General features: G+C 46.5%; 1 protein-coding gene across 2 annotated transcripts in view; it reads right to left on the bottom strand.

Annotated features, from left to right (window-relative positions):
• Srgap1 (SLIT-ROBO Rho GTPase activating protein 1) overlaps window positions 1-18,471 on the bottom strand; it is a 273,611-nt gene extending 255,140 nt beyond the window's left edge. For both annotated transcript variants that reach the window (XM_038314549.1, XM_038314550.1), the window contains exon 1: window positions 18,374-18,471. In XM_038314549.1, the coding sequence (XP_038170477.1) occupies window positions 18,374-18,440 (67 nt within the window). In that variant the 5' untranslated portion in view covers window positions 18,441-18,471. The remainder of the gene's footprint in view (window positions 1-18,373) is intronic.
• Window positions 18,472-22,645: the final 4,174 nt, after the last annotated feature.

The raw sequence follows: 22,645 nt of genomic DNA, 5'->3' as shown, positions 1-22,645 counted from the left end.
AAGATACTTCTAACGTGCAGTGTAGCTAATCTCTGTTTACTTCTTCACCTAGAATGCTGGGACATGAACCAGAAAGAGGCACGTCTTTCTTTACTAGTTTCTCATTCAACCAAACACGGCCTTGCACACACTGCAAGCCAAATCAGGTGCCTTGGGTGGCTTTTACACACGTGGGAGATTACTATGATTACCAGTGAAATAAAAGACCCCAGTTGGTGATGAACCATGTCATGTAGTACAGGAGGCCAGATCACCAGCACCACCAAGGCACGCCCTGGAAGAGCCTCACCGGTAAAGCAGGAGTCGGACAACTGCTGATGGAATGAAGAACGGATGGCAAGGAATAGCCTCATAGCTAAAGAACCTCGGAGCAGCTCACAGTACGATGGATCTGTGGCATGAGCACACTTCATCGACTGGTATTTAACTACATGGTTATTTGGATGGGGGAGGGGGAAGGGTTACGACCATTCCTTCTTCCTGCTGGAAACTGGTTATGTGGATGGATGAGGTGAAACATGAGTTCATGTCTGGCTTCTGAGGGTTACTGGATGCAGTTCTTGGTGAGCTCCCCTTGCTACCACTCTCTTTTTCTCTCTTGTCTCTTCTCTCCTTTTCTTTAGTGTGTATGGTAGAATCTCACTATGTCATCCAGGTTGGACTCTGAATTCCAGAGCTGCCTCAGACTCCTGAGTAGCTGGGACCAAAGGCATGCCATGCCACTGGGCCTGGTTGACTTGAGAGATTTCAAGGATCATTTTGCTGAAATGTTTCTCATTGTGAGACTTGAGCCCTAACCTTCAGATGCACTGGCATTCCCATGTAATTGTTGCTAAAGCAATTTCATGAATGGCTGTGGACCTAGGACTTGAAAAGCAAATCAACCAAGAGCTCTCGTGAAATAAAAGAAAATTGCCGATTTCTACAACAGCGCCCCTCAAATGAGCCGTAGCCCGCGAAACACTTCCCCTTGAGCCGTTCTCAGAGTCTAGTGTCGAGTCCCTCAAGACTTGGCGGTGAGAACAGGAAAGCAGAACACATTGGCGAAAAGACTCACGAAACCCAGATTCTTCAGCTGGGGGTCATGACCCTCTGAGGGTTGTATAAGCTGAGCGTGGGGAATCGTGTGAACCTGGGCAACAAGAAAAGGTTTCTGAGCCTTCAAAACCAAACACAATGGTGAAAATGATGTCCCCTTCAGCACCTATGTCTACCTCACCGCAGCCTTCCTTCTGCACACACAGCCTGAGCACAGCAGCGCAGACTCAGGCTGGAACATGCTATTGGCTGCTGGGGCTGCCACTGCTCCTACACAAGCATAATTACAGAAACCCAAATGTTTTTCCAGTGTCAGCTCCTCAGCATGCAAGTATCAAGTTAGTGTAGTGTAGTGGATTATATTGTTTGGATGCGTGACTTTAGAAAAGGTTTTTGTGGTGGTTGGAGATACGAATCAGATGTCAAGTCCCATAACCAAACATTGGGCAGTTCCCAACCATCTGTAACTCCAATCCCAAGGGATCCTATGCCCTCTTCTGGCCTCTGTGGCTACCAAGCATGCTGGCAGTACATATACATAAATGCAGGCAAACACTCATATACATAAAATAGAAATGTAAATCTTCTCCAAAAAAATACTATTTGAAAAGAAATGTCATTAATGAAAACAGGGAGAGCCCACAAATTGCTGTCTGAGTTGCAGACTTTGAGTCTCACAAAAGAAAACATTAAGTGAATTTGGGCTTGGCATGAGGACAGAATTCCCAGCCATTTCAATGCCCCTAAACATTCATCTGCTGTTTTGTACTATATGTGACCATCTCAGCACTCGTGAGCACAAAAATCGAAATATCTAGCCATGCCAAAAAACACTGAAGCAGTTTCCATATCCCTTAGCATCAAACATTCAGTCAATATCTAATTCTGTATATAAAAATAAACATTCACATCCATGTCAGTAGTATAAAACTTTTATCCCATGGTTAATAAATGATAGGACTATATAACCTACATAAGAATTAGCTGGACAGTGGTGGTGCACGCCTTTAATCCTAGCACTCAGGAGGCAGAGGCAGGTGGATCTCTGTGAGTTCAAGGTCAGCCTGATCTACAGAGCAAGTTCCAGGACAGGCACCAAAGCTACACAGAGAAACCCTGTCTCGAAAAACTAAAAAAAAAAAAAAAAAAAAAAAAAAGAGGTCCTCCCTAAAGTCTGAACCCCAGGCAAAGAAGAAGAAAACCAGGCAAAGACTCTGCCCCTCTCCACACGCAAATGTTTAGAGGTTGGACTTCTAAGAAATGACTAGTTCATGGGGGCCACATCCTCCTGAGTGGGCAAATGCTAACATGAGGGCAGACTCCTTAGATGGGTGAGTTTCTTTACAGAGGTGATGTAACCCTCATCCCTCGGTATGTGCACAGGCCCTGGCGCTTATTCTTATCTGCCCCCCTTCACCTTTGCCTCCACCTAAGCTTCTACCAACAACACAGCCACCACCATCACAGGACGAGGCGGTAAGAAGGCCCCCCTCACAGGACGAGGCGGTAAGAAGGCCCCCATCACAGGATGAGGTGGTAAGAAGGCCCCCATCAGATGCTGACCCCGTGCCATCTTGGACTTTCCATCTCCAAAACCATGAGCCAATGAACTTGCTTCTTATGAAATCACCTGGTCTGTGCTGTTCTCTCAGAGCAGCACTGGGACAACACACACACACACACACACCACACACATACACACATCCCACCTACAAGCACAGGAAAAGACTGTGCGTTTGATGGACACATGGCATGACGAATGGTTCCCTTCATCTGTTGGTGGAGGGTTTATTTTTGGCAACTCTTAATGAATGAGCGGCTAGAGGAGATTACTTGTAGAGCAATTTCTATCTATTGCTGCAATCATACACTCTGGGAAAATTATACTCATTAGTCGTCAGGCTCTCCGTTAATGATGATGCAAGCAGGCGTCAAAGAGTGTCCCCCTTGCAGGTACAAGTCACAGAAAGTCTAACAACCCTTCTGAAGACCCGTTCGCCTTCGCCGTGGCTCCTGCTGATTGACTAAATGGGTCTGATTATATTTCTAAGGAACGATTAAAACTCTGCGTATTTAGCATTTGTTTTGTAAAGTTTAAACCCCGGTAAGTAATCCCAACGTCTTTGGAGATGAGGATGCCCTGGACTCAAGATGTAGCTGGCAGAACACTTGCCTAGCATGATCAAGGCCCTGGGTCCTATCCTCAGCACTGAAAAACAAACAAAATTAACAAGTGTGTGGGGGGGGGGTTGAGGTTGTTCCTTAAACTATGTAACTTTTCAGGTTCAGTGGCTTTAACAGTCACACTTAAAAGACAGAGGGAAATCTCTGGGAGTTCCACTCCAGCCAGGCTGCACAGTAAGACCCTGCTTGGAAAACGCATGTACCTGCGAATATCTACTTCTTAGAGATGAGCAAGTCATACGTTAAGGAAGTTGATTTGTTGCTACTGTAGATCACAGCTTCTGATGATATTAACTAGCGGTATTATCACAGCAGCTCACTGTTACTGAGCATTTTCTGAACTCCCACACAGTGCTGACTCTATAGGTACGACCACCTGCCATGATCAGCCTTACCTCGATCTCACAATAAGCTTAGAAAACTGGGTTGTTCACCATACTGGTGGTTCCGATTGAAAAGGGTCATCTGAGATCAACTGACGAGTGTGTTGCCTTGTTACAGGAAGCCTGTGTGCAGAAATGATGGGGATTTGCAGATGCAGACAGCAGGCCACCACCATCCCAGTAGGAGGACAAGGGTAGAAGGATGATGGTACAAATGGGTACCACTCACAGGCTGGGGAAGCCCTCGTGCTGGGAGCTTGCACTGTAACATCGGATCTCTAGCTGTTTGCTTTAGCCCAGGCTCTTCTGTAGCAAGACGTTTTGGATAAAGGACTCAGTGTGTTGATTTGCCTTCTCTTCCCACAAACTGGAGACAAGTAGCCTGCTGACCAGTACCAGACTATTGACCATGTCTGAGTAGTGATGGGAGCCATGATATATTATTGAGAAGAAAACAAACAAACAATAACATCAAATACTTTGATGTCGATAACCTGCAAATGACCCAATCTATTTGATAAATATGTCTTAGTTGCTGTTCCATTACTGTGATAAAAATAAAAACATGTCTAAGGCAACTTTGAGGGGAAGCATTTAATTGGGCATTTGCTTGAGTTTCAGAGGATTGGTTTCATCATGGCGGGGAACAGAGTGGCAGCCACGGAAGCAGGCATGCTGCCAGAATAGTAACTGAGAACTTGGGTCTGATCAGCAGGTGGCAGGAAGAGAGAGCCTGTGGGAGACTGGGAAACCTCAAAGCCCACCCTCACTGACACATCTAATTCTTCCCAAACAGTCCTGCTAAGGCCTAAGCATTCAAACATATAAGCCTACCAGGGCCTTTCTCATCTAAACCACTACAAACACATTATAAATATAAACACAAGCCAGATATGAGAGTGCATGCCTTTAGTCCCAGCACTTGGGGGAGGCTGAGGCAGAAGGACGATGGTGAGCATGATGTTGGTTTGAGCTACGCTGTGAGTTCAAGGCCAGCATGGGCTACAATGTGAGACTAGGCCTACAAATAAATAAATAAATAAATACAAATGATGTGATTTGGAATGTTCTATTCTAAAATAATCACTTATTTTCTGATTTACCTAATTCTGTGCTTGTAGGAAGCATGATGCTTTCATATGTTACTCTAAAACACTTTATTTATTTATTTATTTTACATATTTCAAGTTGGCTATTCAGAGAAACTGCAGACCTCTACTGGCTGGCAGAAAAATCTAAATGCCTTACTAATCTGTGGGCAGGAAGGCTCCTCTGTCTGACATTCCTTTCTCTGCCTTGGAAGGGCCGCTCACGGGAAGGACCATGAATGAATGATCTGACACCTGGCCCAGGAGAAGCAGTCACAGGCTTCTGGGGAGTGAGCACTAAGACCCGTCCTTGTGTGCATTTCTCTATGCCCTGCCAATACCTCCCTTGTCCTAGCCGCCTAAGCCCCACCCCTCTGTTTAGCTCGTGTAGGGCTTGGCACCTTGCTCCTTACTGGGTCTTGAGCTGAGTGGGTACAGCTCTTGTATGTTCTTGGTTGCTGTGGCTCTGTCTATTGTTACTTCATCCAACTCTAAAATCACCACACCTTCCCAGTGAAAGGAATAAGTTTAAGAACTCCCCGCATGGTGTGTTAATAATCATGTAAGTTATCCGAGTAGAACAAGCGGAACAGAGTCCACCACTCAGGAGGCATCAGCAGCAGGATCAGTAATTCAAAGTTAACATTAGCTATATACTGAGTTTGGCTATGGCGGGACTATGCCAGAGAAAGAAAAAAGAAAGAAGGAGAAGACAGAGGGAGAGGGAGGGAAAATAAAAAGAGAAGAGGGTGAAAATGTCACACACGGGGCATTTGAAAACAGACCACATTTCTTCAGTTTAAGTATATCTCTAAATGAGACCAATTCTTCACGGGAGCCCCTTAGTTCTTTTTTTTTCCTTCCTTTTTTCAGTTTTTTGAGACAGGGTTTCTCCATAGCTTTGGAGCCTGTCCCAGAACTAGCTCTTGTAGACCAGGCTGGCCTCAAACCCACAGAGATCCGCCTGCCTCTGCCTCCCGAGTGCTGGGATCAAAGGCTTGCGCCACCAACGCCCAGTGAGCCCCTTAGTTCTCTCCTTATCCAGGGACCAATCTAGGATACAGGATACACTTAGTCCTCTTCCTGGGTTCCTCTGTCACGGAGCCTTAAGAGTGTTACCGCTGCCTCCAGGACCAGAATTCATTAGCTCGGTAAGGCAGTCGCATATGTTGTGTGCTTAACCAGTTTGTTTAACACTCTGCTTCTCTCAACAGTACCCTGAAGTAGGTATCATTATCAAATTACCCACGGTTAAACTGTTGCAAGGTGAGTGGGCCAGGATTCCCATTTTAGTAATCTAATTCCTAAGGCCGCGTTCTGACCTGCTGCACTCCACAAAACATGTATCAATCTTGTTAAGTTTCTTTCCTGCAGAGTGTCCAGCTGTTAGAGATGCCAGAAACATGCAAAAGATAAATGGCCACAGAGACGACAAAAGGAACTAGTGTGTGCCACAGCACACAATGCTCTCCGAACATTACTTCATGATCTGATCCCAAGGACCAACATTACAGGAAATATGAAATAATGAAATAAAATGCTGGCCTAATTATAGAAAGGTAGGTATTTATTTATAGATCGGGTATCTGAGGAACAGATAGATGTGTATAATTAAAATTCTACAGGGCTAGAAAAAAAGGCAGTCTGGAAATCTTCAAGTATAGAATTCTGGTAGCACATTTAGAAATGCCCATCAAACACTGCAATCACCCAGACCTGTGAGCCCGCCCCTTTCCATACCACATGACAATAAGAAGCCACCCACCATCTGTAATGCGGAAGAGAGAAGTAGGAACAAGCAAATATGAGCAAACGAATGAGTTACCACCAACCCTTGAAAGATACAAGAGGCAAGGGCGAGCCTACTGTGGCCCTGTGTGAAGGTGGAAGAACGGAAACCTAGTGGGAGGTTGCTGGGGTCCTGTATGGGGGACCTACCTTGAGTGAGTGCCCGAGAGAGGCTACGATCACAGGGCAAACCATCCCCTTTGCCTTCCGAACTAACAGTGTGGTTTCTCCTTGTTGCACAGAGCCCTCTGCTCCCCCATGCTGATGCCTTCCCTGGGAGTTCCTCTCCAGAGGTACTACACTTGAGTCTTCAGAACGGTGTGCTCAATAAATCTTTCTCCTCCATAAAATACCCAGCCTCCAGCATTTCATTATGGCAACCAAAAAAACTAAATTCAATTGTGATAGGATTATCTACATCTTCTATTTCTTCAACTTGGTTTTTGAAAAGATGGAATATTGTAGACATGTGTCCACTTTTGCATATTTTAAATAGATTTTTTTATAATATCATATTGTCCTCATCTGGTGAGACGTCACTTCTCGGGAATAAAAACAACCAGAATACAATCTGAAAAGAGATCCCATGACCATTAGGGGAAAAGACTGGATCGTGACATGAACAATACCAGATGTGACAATAACAGAAGCATATTAAATGTTAAACTTTACAGCTAGATATTTTAAATGGTCACCTACACGGTGACATCCATACCATAGAGAGAAGAACTACACACACACACACACACACACACACACACACAGGTGCTAAGTGCCCTCTAGATGACTTACAATGCATCTCTCTCAGCCAAAGGCCAATGACATTTCCTGAAAGGGAACAGACTCGAAAACGCAGTGGGGGCTAGAAACTGTGACTTTACTGGTAGTGTTCTTGCCTAACATGAACGAGGATATCTGTTGTAGAATATTATTTTAAGGTGTGTTATATTTGTTTATGCTCAGGAACGTGTGTTTAACAATGTTAAGCTGTGTTGCTTTTGTTGATGCTGCATTTGTTCATCTCTGTGAAGCTGTGTCGCTGTGCCTGCCTAAAACACCTGATGGTCTAATAAAGAGCTGAACGGCCAATAGCGAGGCAGGAGCAAGAACAGGCGGGGCTGGCAGGCAGAGAGTATAGATAGAAAGAGAACTATGGAGCCGGGCGGTGGTGGCGCACGCCTTTAATCCCAGCACTCGGGAGGCAGAGGCAGGCGGATCTCTGAGTTCGAGGCCAGCCTGGTCTACAAAGAGCTAGTTCCAGGACAGGCTCTAGAAACTACAGGGAAACCCTGTCTCGAAAAACCAAAAAAAAAAAAAAAAAAAAAAAGAGAGAGAGAACTATGGGAGGAGGAGGAGGACACTAGGGGCCAGTCACTCAGCTACCCAGCCGCCCAAGGCCCAGCCGCCCAAGGCCCAGTCACCCAAGGCCCAGCCGCCCAGTTAGCCACGGAGTAAGAGCCAAAGTAAGGTATACAGAAGTAAGAAAAGGAAAAAAAAAAGGCAAAAGGTAATTGGGATAATTTAAGAAAAACTGGCAAGACACAAGCCAAGCTAAGGCCGAGAGTTTATAAGAAAGACTAAGCCTCCGTGTATGTTTATTTGGGAGCTGGGTAGTGGGCCCCCAGAAGAGCAAAGAGTAAGAGCCCCAAAAAGTAAAAAAAAAAAAAAAAAACCAAACAACCAAACACCAACAGCTATTTCTATCCCCAGTGTCATATGAAAACAAAAATAAGATGTATTTGGAGGAGACAGAATTAAGATCCCCAAGAGAAGCTGGAAAGGGAACAACAAAGGGAGACTGGTCTACTGAATGTAAAGTTATTACACGTAGGTCATGGTGGTGCCTGCCTGTGATCCCAGCGTTCATGAGGTGGAGGCAATCAATAGGAGCAGGAACTCAGTTGTTCAAGGCTACTCGATCAGAGCTCCAGGCTAGCCTGGGTCACGTGAGACCTTGTTTTAAAAAAATAAGAAGAAAAGTATAGCACTTAAGACAGTGTCATGCTGGTATAAGAGTGCATTAACAAACGAGACACAAGAGTGCCCAGAAATAACCATGCATTTCATGAAGTTGACAAGGATGGTTCACTGGCTAAGAGTGCACACTGACCCCAGTTCAGTTCCCACACCCACATCTTATAGCTCCAAACACCACTAAGTCAACTCCAGGGTACTCAGAACCTTCTGGCCTCCTCGGGATCCTGCACCCACGTGCACACACCCACACAGACACACATGCACACACCACACACACACACATGTGCACACACACACACCCCACACACACGTGCACAGACCCCCCCACACACACACCTGCGCACACCCACCCAGATACACGTGCACACACCCAGACATACCTGCACACACCCACAGACACACCTGCACACACCCACACAGACACACATGTGCACACCCCCCCACACACCCACACACGTGCACAGACCCACACACACACACCTGCGCACACCCACCCAGACACACGTGCACACACCCACACAGACACATGTGCACACACCCACACAGACACACATAATTCATAAAACAACAGAAGAGTAAATCCTTAAAAGAAACACCTGAGGAAAAGAAGAAAAGTGCCCATAGTTTAAAACCTACAAATGTATCCTTAATGTCCACATGTCAAAAATAAATCTCAGCTCAATTAAGAACTTCCATATTAGCCAGATATGCACACCTTTAATCCCAGCACTAGAGGGGTGGAGGCAGGTGGATCTCTTGAGTTCAAGGCCAGTCTGGTCTAGGCAGTGAATTCCAGGACAGATGGAGCTATAGTGAGGCCCTGTCTCAACAACAAAACCCTTCCATATCCAAAGCAAGTCAAGAACCTTTGGGGAAGGATGATAAACGAACATGTCTCTCTGACTTCAGAGTAGAAGAGGATCGCTTCAACACCCACCGACATAAGCAACTGGGGTAGGCGTGCTGGTACACACCTACCCTCTGTCAAAGTACCGGGGAGGCAGAGGCGAGAAGATCGCTGTAATTCTGAAGCCAGACTGCTCTACATAGCAAGTTCCAGGCCAACCAGGACTACATAGTAAGACTGCCTCAACAACCAAAAATAAATTAATTAATTAATTAAATAAAAATAATTGATACACTTGAGCAAATCAAAATAACTTCGCTTTGCCAAGCAACATTATTTTCAAATGTCAAAACACAAGCTATAAACTGAGAGAATTATGTTTGTAATGTAACAGAAAACAGACTAATATGAAGAATGCACTACAAATGAAACCCCACAAATCAGTAAGAGGCAAAGACATGAGTAAGTACTTCAGCTACGCAAACGAGCAGCCTGTGAACGTGTGAAAAGATTTTCTCATTAGCAATCAGAGGCATACAAATAAAGACCAAATACCATTTCACTCCACAGCCTCTCCAAACGTGGGTCTTCATGGCAACTGCCAGGCACACACTTAAGTTGGTTCTCTCCTTGGAGGTCACTGGACTATGCCTAGCTATGACGGTGTCTAGCTATGAGGGGTGACTACATTTCCCAGCCTCCTTTGCGGCAAAGTGTGGCCATGTGAGCAGCTGAATTTCAAAACGTGGTACCTGCTTTCCCTTGCTGCAAGCTGGACTATAAACATATTCAAAACCTGGTTTCAGACAGACAGCCATGTTCAATTCCCTAGTTTCTGGCAACAGTGCAAAGTAAAACACGGGATAATTTAAAGGAGTAGAGAGATCCTCCCGGCCTGGACTACAAGCCTACACAGATGAGCTAGGAAGACACTTCTAGTGAGGCATGGGACAGCACACTCCTAATCTCAGCACTGCAGAGGCCTAGGGAGGAAGACTGCTGTGAGTTCAAGACCAGCCTGGACTACTGAGTGTGTTCTAGGTCACCCTTCGCTACAGGGAGACTCTCAAAATAGCAAATGATAATGATAATAATGATAGAAACATTTATATTTTAGTACTGTTTATTATTGATATTGTTGTTATTTAGGTCTATGGGTTTCAGGGTTTTTTGTGGGGTTTTTTTGTTTGTTGTTTGTTTGTTTGTTTTGAGACAGGGTATGTAGCCCTGGCTGTCCTAGAACTCACTATGTAGACCAGGCTGGCCTCGAACTCACAGAGTTCCGTCTGCCTCTGCCTCCCGATTGCTGAGATTAAAGGTGTGTGCCACCACTGCCCGACTTTCTTTATCCTTATTACAGCAGTATAGCCTGTTCTGTAGCTAACACATTGGTCAATTCTATGTGCTTTTCAAGTGTGTGGAATTCCCATTCTCCACTGGTAGGAGTGTAAATACCGTGAGTCTAACAGACGCATACAGCATTTGGGATGCCATCAGTCAGCAAAACTACCAACAGCTCCACTGTAACATGGAAAGGGGAAGTGGCTTATGGCATTTTCATGTACTATAATACTATATGCCAGAAGATATTTGGTGTAGCAATGAAGTTATAGCTCCTGATATTAAGTATCGATATAATATTAAGTTAAAAATGGAAGTCGGAAGACTATACACTGTTTATTTCTAGTGCTAGAGATGAAAAATCTACGTGCTGTCCAGATAGACAAACACTTTTGTCACTGACCTAAAGCCTTAGTCATCTTTAAATTTCATATTAGGAAAATCACACACACTCACATGCACACACACATGCGCACACATGCATGCACACACAAGCACACACACACATACACGCGAGAATGTGACGAGTCTCACATACATAATAATCATCAGCTCATGAGCAGATCTTATTTTAGCTGTATTTCAGCCTATTTCCTATCTCTCCATGGCTATGATAGGAAGAAAGAAAGAAGGAAAAAAACCTCCAATTTCCTTTGCGCATCCTCATCCTCCAGGGAAGTGAAGGTGAACACGAGCTTCCAGCATTAAGTCTCAAAGCCTGCCAAAGGCGACAAGGCACAGCAGGGTCCCAAATGCAGGATGGAGGAGCCAGGAGCAAACAAGTGGGTATCTTCCTGCCCGGGGCAGTTTTCCATGTACCTGTGACGTTTGTCTCCCACCCCCCCCCAGAGGCCACGATGGCAGTTGCACACGCTGAGCACACAATAATGTGAGTTCCGGTTATGATTATCTATAATTAATATCACCATCCTTTATAGACCTTTTCTTTTCAATTATTATAATTCACCATGTAATAACTACTATTCAAAAACCATTATAAATGACTACATAACACTCCACGTGTACAAGTTAGTCAACTACAATGAACTCTACTCAGACATTACTCATGTTAAGGCATTGACACTAAGCTGGGCGGTGGTGGTACATGCCTTTAATCCCAACAACTGTGAGTCCGAGGCCAGCCTGGTCTACAGAGCGAGTTCCAGGACAGGCTCCAAAGCTACAGAGAAACCCTGCCTCAAAACCTGCCCCCCACCAAAGACACATTATTCCCAACCTCACATCTTTCTAAATAGAAGTTAGAAAACAATTTTAATTCTGCTTAATGTTGTGGTCATACTTGGGGTGGGGGGGGATTAAGTATTCTAATTCTGAATGAAGCATGGTAATTTGCACTATAAACAAATTTTTATTCTGCACTTGACTCTCTACATTCAGTAAATGTTTCGTGAAGCCCTGTCCAAGGGGTGGGGAGAGGCATCAACAATGACGTCATATGGAATTCCTTTCTAGGGAATCAGAAGTAAATTGGCCATAAAAGAAATTCTCATTTCTAAAATAATTTATAAAATAAAAAACAATCTGTATAGACTCTGAAAGTGGTTGAGTGTGGCTGTGCATGCTGTAATCCCAAATCTTAGAGCTCTGAAGATCCAGGTCCCAAACCGTGTATTGCTCAGAGCAAGTGCAAGTCCAGCCGAGGCTGCAGAGTGTGGCTCTTTCTCAGACACTGTGGCATTAAGTCAGTGACTTTACTGACATCATAGGAGTGATTTCACTCACAGGTAAACGCGGTCAGTGGTCTACAGTTTTCATTTTTCAGGTAGCATCATTAAGCGGAAATAGAGAAAAATCTAATACAAAGTCCTAAGCAAATATGGCCACCCAATCTCAGGAAAGTCACTTTTAGAGTTAGTACTATGCACTTGAATAAACAAATAACGATCCAGAATAAAGTCCACCTTGTGCAGTGCTTAGAGAGGCTAGAGAGACCGACGGCTCATTGTTCCTACAGAGGACCTGGTTCGTTTCAGAGCGCCTACAAGACCCCATGTGCAACTCAAGTTCCAGAGGATCCAGCGCCCTCTTCTGGCAACTGCAGACACTACAAGCATGTGGTGCAAAGACACACAAGCAGGCCAAACAACAATGCATATAAAATAAAATTAAATTTAAAAACCTGATTTTTTAAAAAAGGTCTATTTATTGCTCTTGCTCAGGACTCAAGTTCAGTTCCCAGCACCCACACTGAATGTCCTGTGACTCCAGCCCCAGGTTATCTGACTCCCTCTGCTGGCCTCTGCAGGCAACTGCACACATGTGGTTCACATAAACTCAGTACAAGCACGCACATACACACATATAAAAATAAATAAATAGACCTTTATAAAGAGCTCGGGGTCTGTCTTTCATGCCCATAGAATTCCTGTTTTTAGCTCCACCAGGAAACATAATCCATTCTAAGGTCCATGTACTTTCTCAGGCTAATTCAAGATCCACCCTGCAGACTATCCATTTAGGTAGGAAGATTGGAGATTAGGTATCTGGATGTCAAAAGACTTATTTAAATCAGAATACAACAAGAGTTAGGTAAGACACAAATGAAATAATTATACAATGACAATGACTAACATTTATTGAGTGTGTATTATGTGCTAAGCCTGTGCTGAATGTTCCCCACAAATCACCCCAGGGCAACCCCACAAAGACAAGGTAGTCCTATTATTATCCATGTCGTGTAGATGAAGAACCCGCATCTTCAATGTCACAAGTGTAATTAGTAGCAAGGCAGATAGCTAACTCCAAGCCTGTGCTTAAACTCTGTGAAGTCAACATCTCCTCCCTGAGAAGTCAACAGGGTAGCATGCGTCGGCTGTCAGTAAACGAGAAAGCAGCTCTGGACCCAGAAGTAACAGCGTCTTCACATAACTGTCTATCAAAACCATCAGACAAGAAACACAATTTATTATTATTATTTTAATTTGTCAGCTAGGTAGCATGAACAAAGGAAGATGAGGTAGGTGTGACTTCACACGCGGTGAGCCCACCTGTGACCCCTGTCCTTGGGAGGAGAAGGTAGGAGAGTCAGGAGCTGAAAGTCATCCTCGGCTGGAGGAAGTTCCAGGCCAGCCAAAAAGGAGACAATGAGGAAGAAACGTAGGAATAGGAGGAAGGGCAAGAAGAAGGAGGAAGAAAAGAATAGAAAGAAAAGGAAGTCAAGGCTCTGACATAATCAGCTCTGAAACCCCGCACGCCGCTAACACAGTGCGGCTCCTCCTGGTCAACCCAGGACAAAGAAATGGGGATGGTTGGAGCTGGGGTTTCCCGGTCTGTACCGTACCTTAACCTTCATCCCCTTGGGGGGGGGGGGATGTTTGCTCAAATTGGTCACCAAAAGTGTTCGTCAACGTATTTTGTATTTAGGAAAGTTAGTCAGCGGGCTGTAGAGGTTGCTCAGTGGTTAAGAGCACTAGTTGCTCTTCCACAGGTGCTGAGTTCAATTCCCAACAACTAATTATGTTGGCATAGAACCATCTGGAAAGTTAGTCAAGCAAATGGCTTCATCACAGTGGCTGCAATGTTTCAACAGAACTGCGGGTGCACACCACCGTGCGTTTTTCCTTGACCTTACAGGTCACCATGTGAAGCTGCCTCAGGGCACTTTGGTCCCTTGAAATGATCTTGGAGAGGAAGGGACTAAATACAGTCAGAGATAATTTAATAACTGGAATCGTTTATTCCCCTCCCCCCCCCCACACACACACACTTTGAGTCTTCAGTGAACAAATCCTCTCAGGGGATTAGTATTCTGCCTTCCAGGGACACTTGGAAGCAAACTATCACTCCTCAAATGAGAGGGACCCTGATTCTTGTCTCAAGGAAGCCACAGTTAGTTGTACAATTACATAGCTATCATGAGGCCTCCCTGCATCTTAAGAAAGACTGGGCTGGCCAGAACAACTGAAGAACATCTGAAGGCCCTCCCAACCATAAACTTTTAGTTCCTAATTCAAACAGTTGCCCTTTTCCATTCCAGTTACACAGCAACAGTAAAGCAAATTCCACGACCATGCAGGGAATGCCAGCATTTAAAAACTTCCCTCTTAAAGTTCATGGCATGGCACGAACCCACACCATCTTCAAATGCCACGTCCTTATGTTCCAGATGGCACTGAAGTGTACTTCCTGAATCCCAGGTAGCAGAGTGGCCAAGGGAGCACAGATTTTCCCAGTCCCTTCTGTGCTATGGGGGTTGGGGTCAGGTTCCCATCCTAGGAGATGCTGCAAATCATGGCTGTCCACTCTGAACAACCAATGCGTGCTATTTAAAGCCGACGTGTCTCATTAGCGTCCCCTCAGAAATGCATGACTTCTCGCTTTGGGTTTCACTTAGGTGACTGGCAGATCCTTTCTCTATAGATTTACTGAGGTCGCTCAGAGAGACTCCCCCAGGTAATCCCCCAAGCTCCTGTGAGCCAGTTCAGTCTCCTAGCTTGCCAGAGGTGATGACGAGCAGGCATGAACTGTTTGGAATCTCATGCTGACGTTCTAATACCAACCACGACATTTTTTTTCCCTCAGGATTCTGTCTTTCTCCATTCTTCCCCTGCCCTTTCTTTATTTCTTTTTTTCTAAAGAACAGGGTCTCTGCCTTAGCCCCTCCAAGTGCTCTCTTGGTTCTGTGTTTGAGATGCTGGCTGACATGCAGGACATGGCCAGACTCTCTACTCCAAATTACCACATGCCTTTCAATGGTGGCTTGGTATGTATGCTTCTGCCCCTATTGAACAGTTCTTTAACTATCTGGATAACTCCTATTTCATTTTACAAATTTCTTCTATATTTATCTGATCATCGTTTTATTTTTCCATATTCTTTATTGAATTATAATTTGATTTCCCAAGAACTCAATTGACTCATTACGGAAAAAATTAAAAGCAAAGATGATTCCATCCACATCAGGACAGCCAAGAAAAAAAAAAAAAAAAGGGAAGAGCCTGAACATTTTATGAAGCAATTAATATGAATTTTCATGACATCTTCAATTAGATTCAAAGACCCTAAGGACTGAGAAAATGTAAATTCCTCATAGATAAGAAAAACCACACCCCAGAGACAAACAAGAGACCTATCCAACATGAATCACAGAACTAAATGCAGTTATGGCCACACACATGAAATCACACGTTATTACCAGAGGCTGAGGACAGCTCCAGGTAGTCTTGCTCTCTCAGCCTTTGCAAGCAGCCGCAGTGATAAAATCTAGGAACTTGAGTTATTCTATCAGATCAAAATACTACCCCAGGAATTCTGAGGTAAATCCAGTTGTTGTCAGGGAAATGGGAGGTAACAAGAAAGAACAATACCCCAAGAGTCTTGGGCTCAAAGTTAGAAGGTGAAAAAAAAAAATCACCTAAAATGGAAACGGTTCAGAACCATCCATTCGCCTGCCCAAGCTACCCTGAGTTCACGCCTGTGGCTTCATTCACTGGGAACAGACCTAATGCAGCCAACAAAGGCAGGTTCTTCCCTCAGCAACAGAAGAGGCTGCTTCTTTTGTTTAGCATCGGATGAAGGAGCTAGGTGGGATTTAAAGAGTAGGTTATCCAAAAGCACAAATCTAAATCCTGGCCTGGTGCCTGCAGGACCTTGAAGAGGCGGCAGGGAAGGGAAGAGGACAGGAGCCCCCCAGAGGTGTCTCTCAGGTTCTCTCCATAAGGGGTCTGCTTCACAGGACAGCTGGCTGTAAGCTCTGTGAACTGTCACTCTCAGGGTTTGCCCGGGAGGACAGGTGAATCTGTGGCTGGGACTGACCTCTCTGAATTAAGATAGCCATTCCCATGTTTGCATATGAATACAGAGAACTCAGGTTCCTTGGCAGTGGGAACACAGGCAGGGTAAAGTCTGGCCACAGGGCAGGGCCAGGCAAGGCTGGGCAGGTTCACTGAAGTCCTAAACCTAGAACTGGGTGTGGACAATGGACGGGAGTAAGGTAAAAGCCACATATCCTGGGACTGAGTTATTTCAGAAATACCTTTCACCATGTTCATCATTTTTCCTTAATTTAAGATTTGATACATTATAACAAATCCCATTTGGTTCATCTTTAATAAAGAATGTTTATACTCAAATACTCCAGTTACTGCTTATCACAGAACTCCCCCCCCCCACGAAGAAATTATGGTAATATTCAAATACTTGGTTCCTGGAATCGATTTCTTTTTCAAATAAGGGGTCAATTGCAGTCAAAATGGCTTGAAGTGAGATACCCAAACCAGGAGAGGTTTATGGACGGGAAGTGTGCCAGGAAGCGCTCCCAGCAGTAAGCAAACCAGATTGCCACTTCTGGAAGACCTGCCACAAAGAACCATGAGGAAAACCAAAGACCTGCGCAGGGAACCGGTGATTGAGCAGGAGTCCTTGCCTGTCAATGAAAGGTTTTAGGCTGCGCTGGGCATACGGAAGAAAACTGTTCTTCTCATTAGAAAGTTTCCCTGACTTAAGGAAATAATTCTCTACTAATATAACTTCAGCATCAATGTTCAGAGTTCATGGGAGTATAAAGTGTCTTCATGACAGGCATAAAGAATTCTGGGTTGCAGAAAATACTTAACTCCACTCTGAAGGCCAGCCCTGAAATGTGTGTCCTGTTTGACTGGAACTTGTCTTGAGTTACCTTCCCACTCAGGTGACCCAGGATTCCCTGGGCACAAGTCCTCTCCAGGGCTCATACAAAAGAACAGGGAGGCTCCAGCCTTTCCCCGGGGAAGCACAGTTAGTGTTGGCTCGGCAGCCTCTTCCCTTTCAGAACACCAGGTATACACATAGGTGTTGACAGAGCAATCTTTTCCAACTTTGCATTAAATGCACCACTGATCAGCAGTGATCAACACTCCATCCATTGTCTCCATCAGGAAATATACAGAGAGACCACACACTCGAGGGGGGCGGGGAGCGCAAACACATAGCTGTTTATTAAAACACCCAGTGCAAAACAAAACACTTGAATGGGAAGTAAAAAATATTTTTAGAAGTATGAAGCACAGAAAGTAAAAAGGCTCAGTCCACCTTAATTAGGTTGCCTTCGTTAGTTGGCTATGCAAATGAGCTGAAACTACTCACTCAGCTACTCAAGCCTTCATTTCATATGCAAGTGCCCTCCAGCAAATGATAAAGCAATATCCTCGTGTGAGTGTGAAGGATGGCACCCGAGTCCTGCTAAAAAGGAGGAGTCAGATTCCAGCAGTCGCTGTGGGTTTAAGTGGCACGGCATGGAGAGAGCGATTTCATAAAGGGGACTCGCCCTACTAAATTAACAGAGAAAAGTGTGCATGTATGTCGGAAGCAGCCTCATCAGCGAGGCGCTCGACCACTAAGGCGTTCAGACTTTACCAAAATGACTCCATAGAAAAAATATGCCGTGACAATGATTTCACATTTATTAAAAGGGGGGGGGGGGAGTGATTGTGATGATGACCACTGGGCAGGAACTCTGGGCGCTGCCGGCCTTTGAGTAAATCGCCAGCTGAAGGTGATTAAGTTCCAGCCAGTTGTCTCAGCGTTGGGGAAGCCACCTGGTATCCTGTCCCAGTGGGTCTGATCAGGTTAAGAGTGGCTTATAGGACGCCCTGGGGGCTCAGCCAAGAGCCGAGCTGTCCCCTCGCCACCTTCCGCCCACGCAGACAACCAAGTTACACACGGGAACTCCAGGAGCACAATGACAAGCAGGCACACAAAAGGAGCGAGGCAGCCGCTCCCATCCTTACCTTTCACTTGACTTTCATACTCGGCTATGATCTCTTTGTCCTTTTTGAATCTGCTCGGGGTGGACATTCTCCGGCTGTTCCGGGCTTGCTTTCAATGGGCAAGTTCTGGTCGGGTGGTCACCGGCCAGTCTCCTTGCAGAGGCAGAGAGTTGTACTCCCTCTCGCCGAGAAGCCCGAGGCAGCACCCTCGGGAGGGACGGGAGGAGCGAGAGGAGGAGGCAGAGGAGCGTTTAGAGAGAGCCGGGAGCCGGCACCATGCTCCGGGCTGAGCCGCCGTGGGCGCTGGCGAGCGAGCGGAGCCCCAGCCGGTGAGGCCAGCCGCGCAAACTCGGGCGAGCGTGTGGCGGGGGGCGTCTCCCGGCCGCTTCCTCTACGGCCGCGGGGCGGACGCGGGGATCGCGCCAGCGCCGAGCACCATTGTTGAGACCCGCGCGGGGGTCGCGCCCCGCCGGCCGCCGCCGCCACCTCCCTTCCTGCCTGCGCCCCGAGCTCGGGATGCTGCCGCCTGTGCTAACGCCCGGCAGGCCGAAGGGGTGACAGTCCCCACGCGTGTCCGCTCGGCGGGACTCGGAGGGCGGCGGCGGCGACGGTAGGACGCGCCGGGTTCAGCCCCGGCGGAGTTCGCGTCTCGGAAGCCGGCGCCGCGAGGGTCCTCTGCCTCCTCGGTCGCCGGGCGCCTGGGCTCTTTCTCCGCCGCCCACTGGCCGCTGCTGCCCCCTGGCGGCCGCGACGACACGCGCACCCGGAGCCGCGCCCCCGCCCGGCGGCCGCCCAGTCCCCGACGCTCGCTCGGCCCACCGCTCTGAGCGCCCGGTCGAGAGGACTCAGGCGAGGCGGGGTCCTGTCGCCCGAGGGGACGGCGTTCCAGGGCCGACCCCTTCTCCGCCCTCGCCCTGGCCCTGCTCTGGGTTCGTCCTGGAAGATGGATGCCCCTGGTGGCCAACCCGAGCGGAGCTCTGCACACCCAACGGCGGCCGCCCTGGGCGGCGCCCCCTGCGCGCCTTGCTCTGCTGGGGCTCGGCGGGAGACCCCACTGAACTTGGGAACAAACCCTCTTGCCGCCTTCCAGCTGGGCTCTGGCCACGACCTCATCCAGTGGTTGAAGTCCTGATTTGGGTCATCGGTAATAGACTCCAAGATGTTGGATCCCAGGAGGAAAACTGAGCATTGGATTGTGAAAGACCTTCCTGTTAAAAATAGGAGGACGAAGCTCTACAGTTGAGGCAGGGAAGAAAACTTCTTGACCTCATCCCATTCTCTGTCCTAGACGCATCTCGGATACTAGGATGGCAGAGAAAGCATGGTATAATAGGAATCAGTCACTCCTAGGATGTTGCTTTCATCCAGCTGTTTTTACCCTTCAGATGTTCTTCAGTTGTTCTGGCCAACCCAGTCTTTCTTAGGATGCAGGGAGGCCTCATGACAGCTGTGTAATTGTACTCAAATTAATTTCCTAAATGCTGTGATCCTGATTTATCAAAGCGATATGGCAAGGCATACCTGTTGCCAAAATGTTTCCATTGTGAGATATAAAGGTCGTAGAGACTTTTAGACTCTGATCGTTCATTCCCGTAGTCAGTGATGAACATTAGTTCTTAGTGCTACCGAACACGAGCCTGGGCGGGAGGGGGCGGAGATCTGCTTTAGGCACCCGTCCTAAAGGATCTCACCACATATTGAATAAGTAAATAATTACAGGCAGTTGGTGATACTGTAGGGAAAATAGTCTCATTCAAGTATAGGACTTGAGGAGAGAAAGGGAAAGAAAAACGGGCTATGTGCATGAGGCAGTTTGGGGAGTAAAAAAAAATCGTAGAATAGTACTTCAACAATTGATTGTTACTTTGCCCTGATGGAGCATTAACCAATGGCCTCGTACAGGCAGACTATCCCTGAGCCACACCCCCAGTTCCTGTGTTTAAGGGTTAACTAGTAAGTAGTTGGTGATTTTAGTGAGGAGATGGCACATTTCAGAGAAAAGACGTATTTTACTCTGGGTAATAAACTCAAATATATTAGGTACGATTGAAGGTGAAAAATACTTTTTAAACATATGCAGGTGTCATATATATGTAATGGGTTGGCATTTTTAAAATTGCTTATTGCATCAATTTAATTTTTAGTGATGTTCCCTTCTGTAACAGAAAAGAATGTAAGAGGAAAGCTCTTTTATTTTGGACACGACGAGTCTCCTGTAGCCTAGGCTGGCCTCAAATTTGCTAGTGGATCAGGATGACCTTGAACTCCTGGTGCGAGTTTCTACCCCCTGAATGCTGAGATCACAGTCCCCCAGCTGGTTATGTGTAGAGCTGGGGACGAAAGCCAGGGTTTAGTGCATTCTAGCTAAGCGGTGCCAGCTCCGTTCCTACCCCAAAGCATTTGCTTTTCTGTTTCACTACACGGGGGGTTAGACTAAGAAAGATTCGATTCTAAGGAAGTAGTGGGCTCACTACCAAGCCCTCTGTGTCTGGGGCTCACTCAGGCATGGGCTGCCCTGGCTGCAGGTGCATCTCTCTTAGGAAGCAATACACAGCCAAGCTCCAGAGTGTCCAGGGCAGAAACTGGAAAAGAGGCTCAGAGCCAACTGAGAGAAACCGCCTAGACACAGTCCTGGGACAGCGGAGAGCCTTTTAAGTTGAGAAGCGCCATGGTTAGATTGGTGCATTGGTGTGATAACTCCTGGCAGAGCAGAAGCATGGTTCAGCCTGAGGAGAGAGAGAGCAGAGGCAGGGAGACTACGTGGTTGACAATCAAAGTCCCCTTTAAATGGGATTCCTTCAAATCTAACTGGGATTCTCATCCCCAATGGTGCCATCAGAGATGATTCCATATTTGTACCTGAGAAGGGACTGAACTACTACAAGTGAATTGTTGCCTGAGCCTAGAACGGAGCCCCAGACACAGTGGGCTCAGTGGTGAGTTCGAGCCTTAGCATGTATAGCTATGTGTATATATCACTGTACCTCCCTAGACCTCTGTTTCTTCATTTTTAAAGTGTGTTAGCTCCTAGATCCTTGGAATAGAATAAGCTTCTACTGAGGTAATTCTTTAATTCTCCAACAGAAGGGCCTCTGGTTAAACTCCGTCTTATTCCCTGTTCTATTGCTGTGAAGAGACACCATAACCAAGGCTCCTTATACAAGAAAGCCTTTAACTGGAGGCTTGTCTACAGTTGCAGAGTGTGAGTCCACGGCCATCTTGATGGAGAGCATAGCATCAGGCAGGCACTGGGCTGCAGCAGCAGCTGAGCACTTACATGTTGAGATAAGAGACAGACAGAGAGAGGGAGGGCCAAGCAGCAAACATAAGAGCCTATGGTGACCATTCTCCCTCAAACCACCCTAGGCATCCAGCTCAAGACATCTAGATGTTCGCTTCCTCCCTGGAAGATGAGACCTCCCTGGATACCACGGTAAGCAGCTGCCTACGGTATCGACAGTCAGCTGAAGTGCTTTTGCACACACCAACCACATTTCACCGTTATTATAATCTGTTCTGATTACCTGTGTGCCGTCGTTCTTGTTTTTGAGAGTCTTGCCGTTGTGGCCCAGCTGCCCTCAAACTCAAGGCGCTCCTCTGCCTGCACCACCACACCCAGTCTTCGTCAACTTTAACAGAAACATATTTAAAATCAAAGACGGTACCTCACCCATCTTTGATTTCATCATGCTGCTTGTACGACAAACCTTTCTCTCTGCTGTGGTAAGTTGTCCTGACAAATGCCACAAAGGAGATAAAGGGCTCATTCTGACGTCCAGTTGGAGAGTCAGTCCTTCCCGGGGGACGGCATCCAGCGGGAGCCTAGGGGACAGTATGGCAGTGGCAGCCTGAGGGATTTTGTCCACTGGAGAGGGGCAGAGAGACTTGAATGTTCATATTCGGCTTTTGTTTACCTTTTGGTTCAGTCCTGGACTGCAGCCTATGGAACAGAGCCACACAGTCTAAGGTGGGTTTTCCCATTCCTGTTAACCTCACTGAGATAACCATCACAGGCAAGCCCAGAGGCTTGTCTTCTGGATACTTCTAGAACCTAGGGAGTTGACAGCATAAACGATCACAGTGTCCAATCAGCAATGTAATATGTTGAATGTTCTTGGCGTGACATTGCTGTGTGTGAGCAAATCTCTCTAAGGTAAGCATGTTGTACACATTCTCACAAGAACCCCACAAGGTGGACACTACTGCCCGCGAATTACAGATGAGAATCTGGAGGCAAAGGGTTCAGTAACTAAAGCGGAACAAGCACAGAATTCCAGTGCCCATCTTCCTCCA

This window comes from Arvicola amphibius, chromosome 17 (genome assembly GCF_903992535.2).
Source record: "Arvicola amphibius chromosome 17, mArvAmp1.2, whole genome shotgun sequence".
In the NCBI taxonomy this organism is placed as follows: domain Eukaryota; kingdom Metazoa; phylum Chordata; class Mammalia; order Rodentia; family Cricetidae; genus Arvicola; species Arvicola amphibius.
This window is presented reverse-complemented; position numbering and strand designations above follow the sequence as displayed.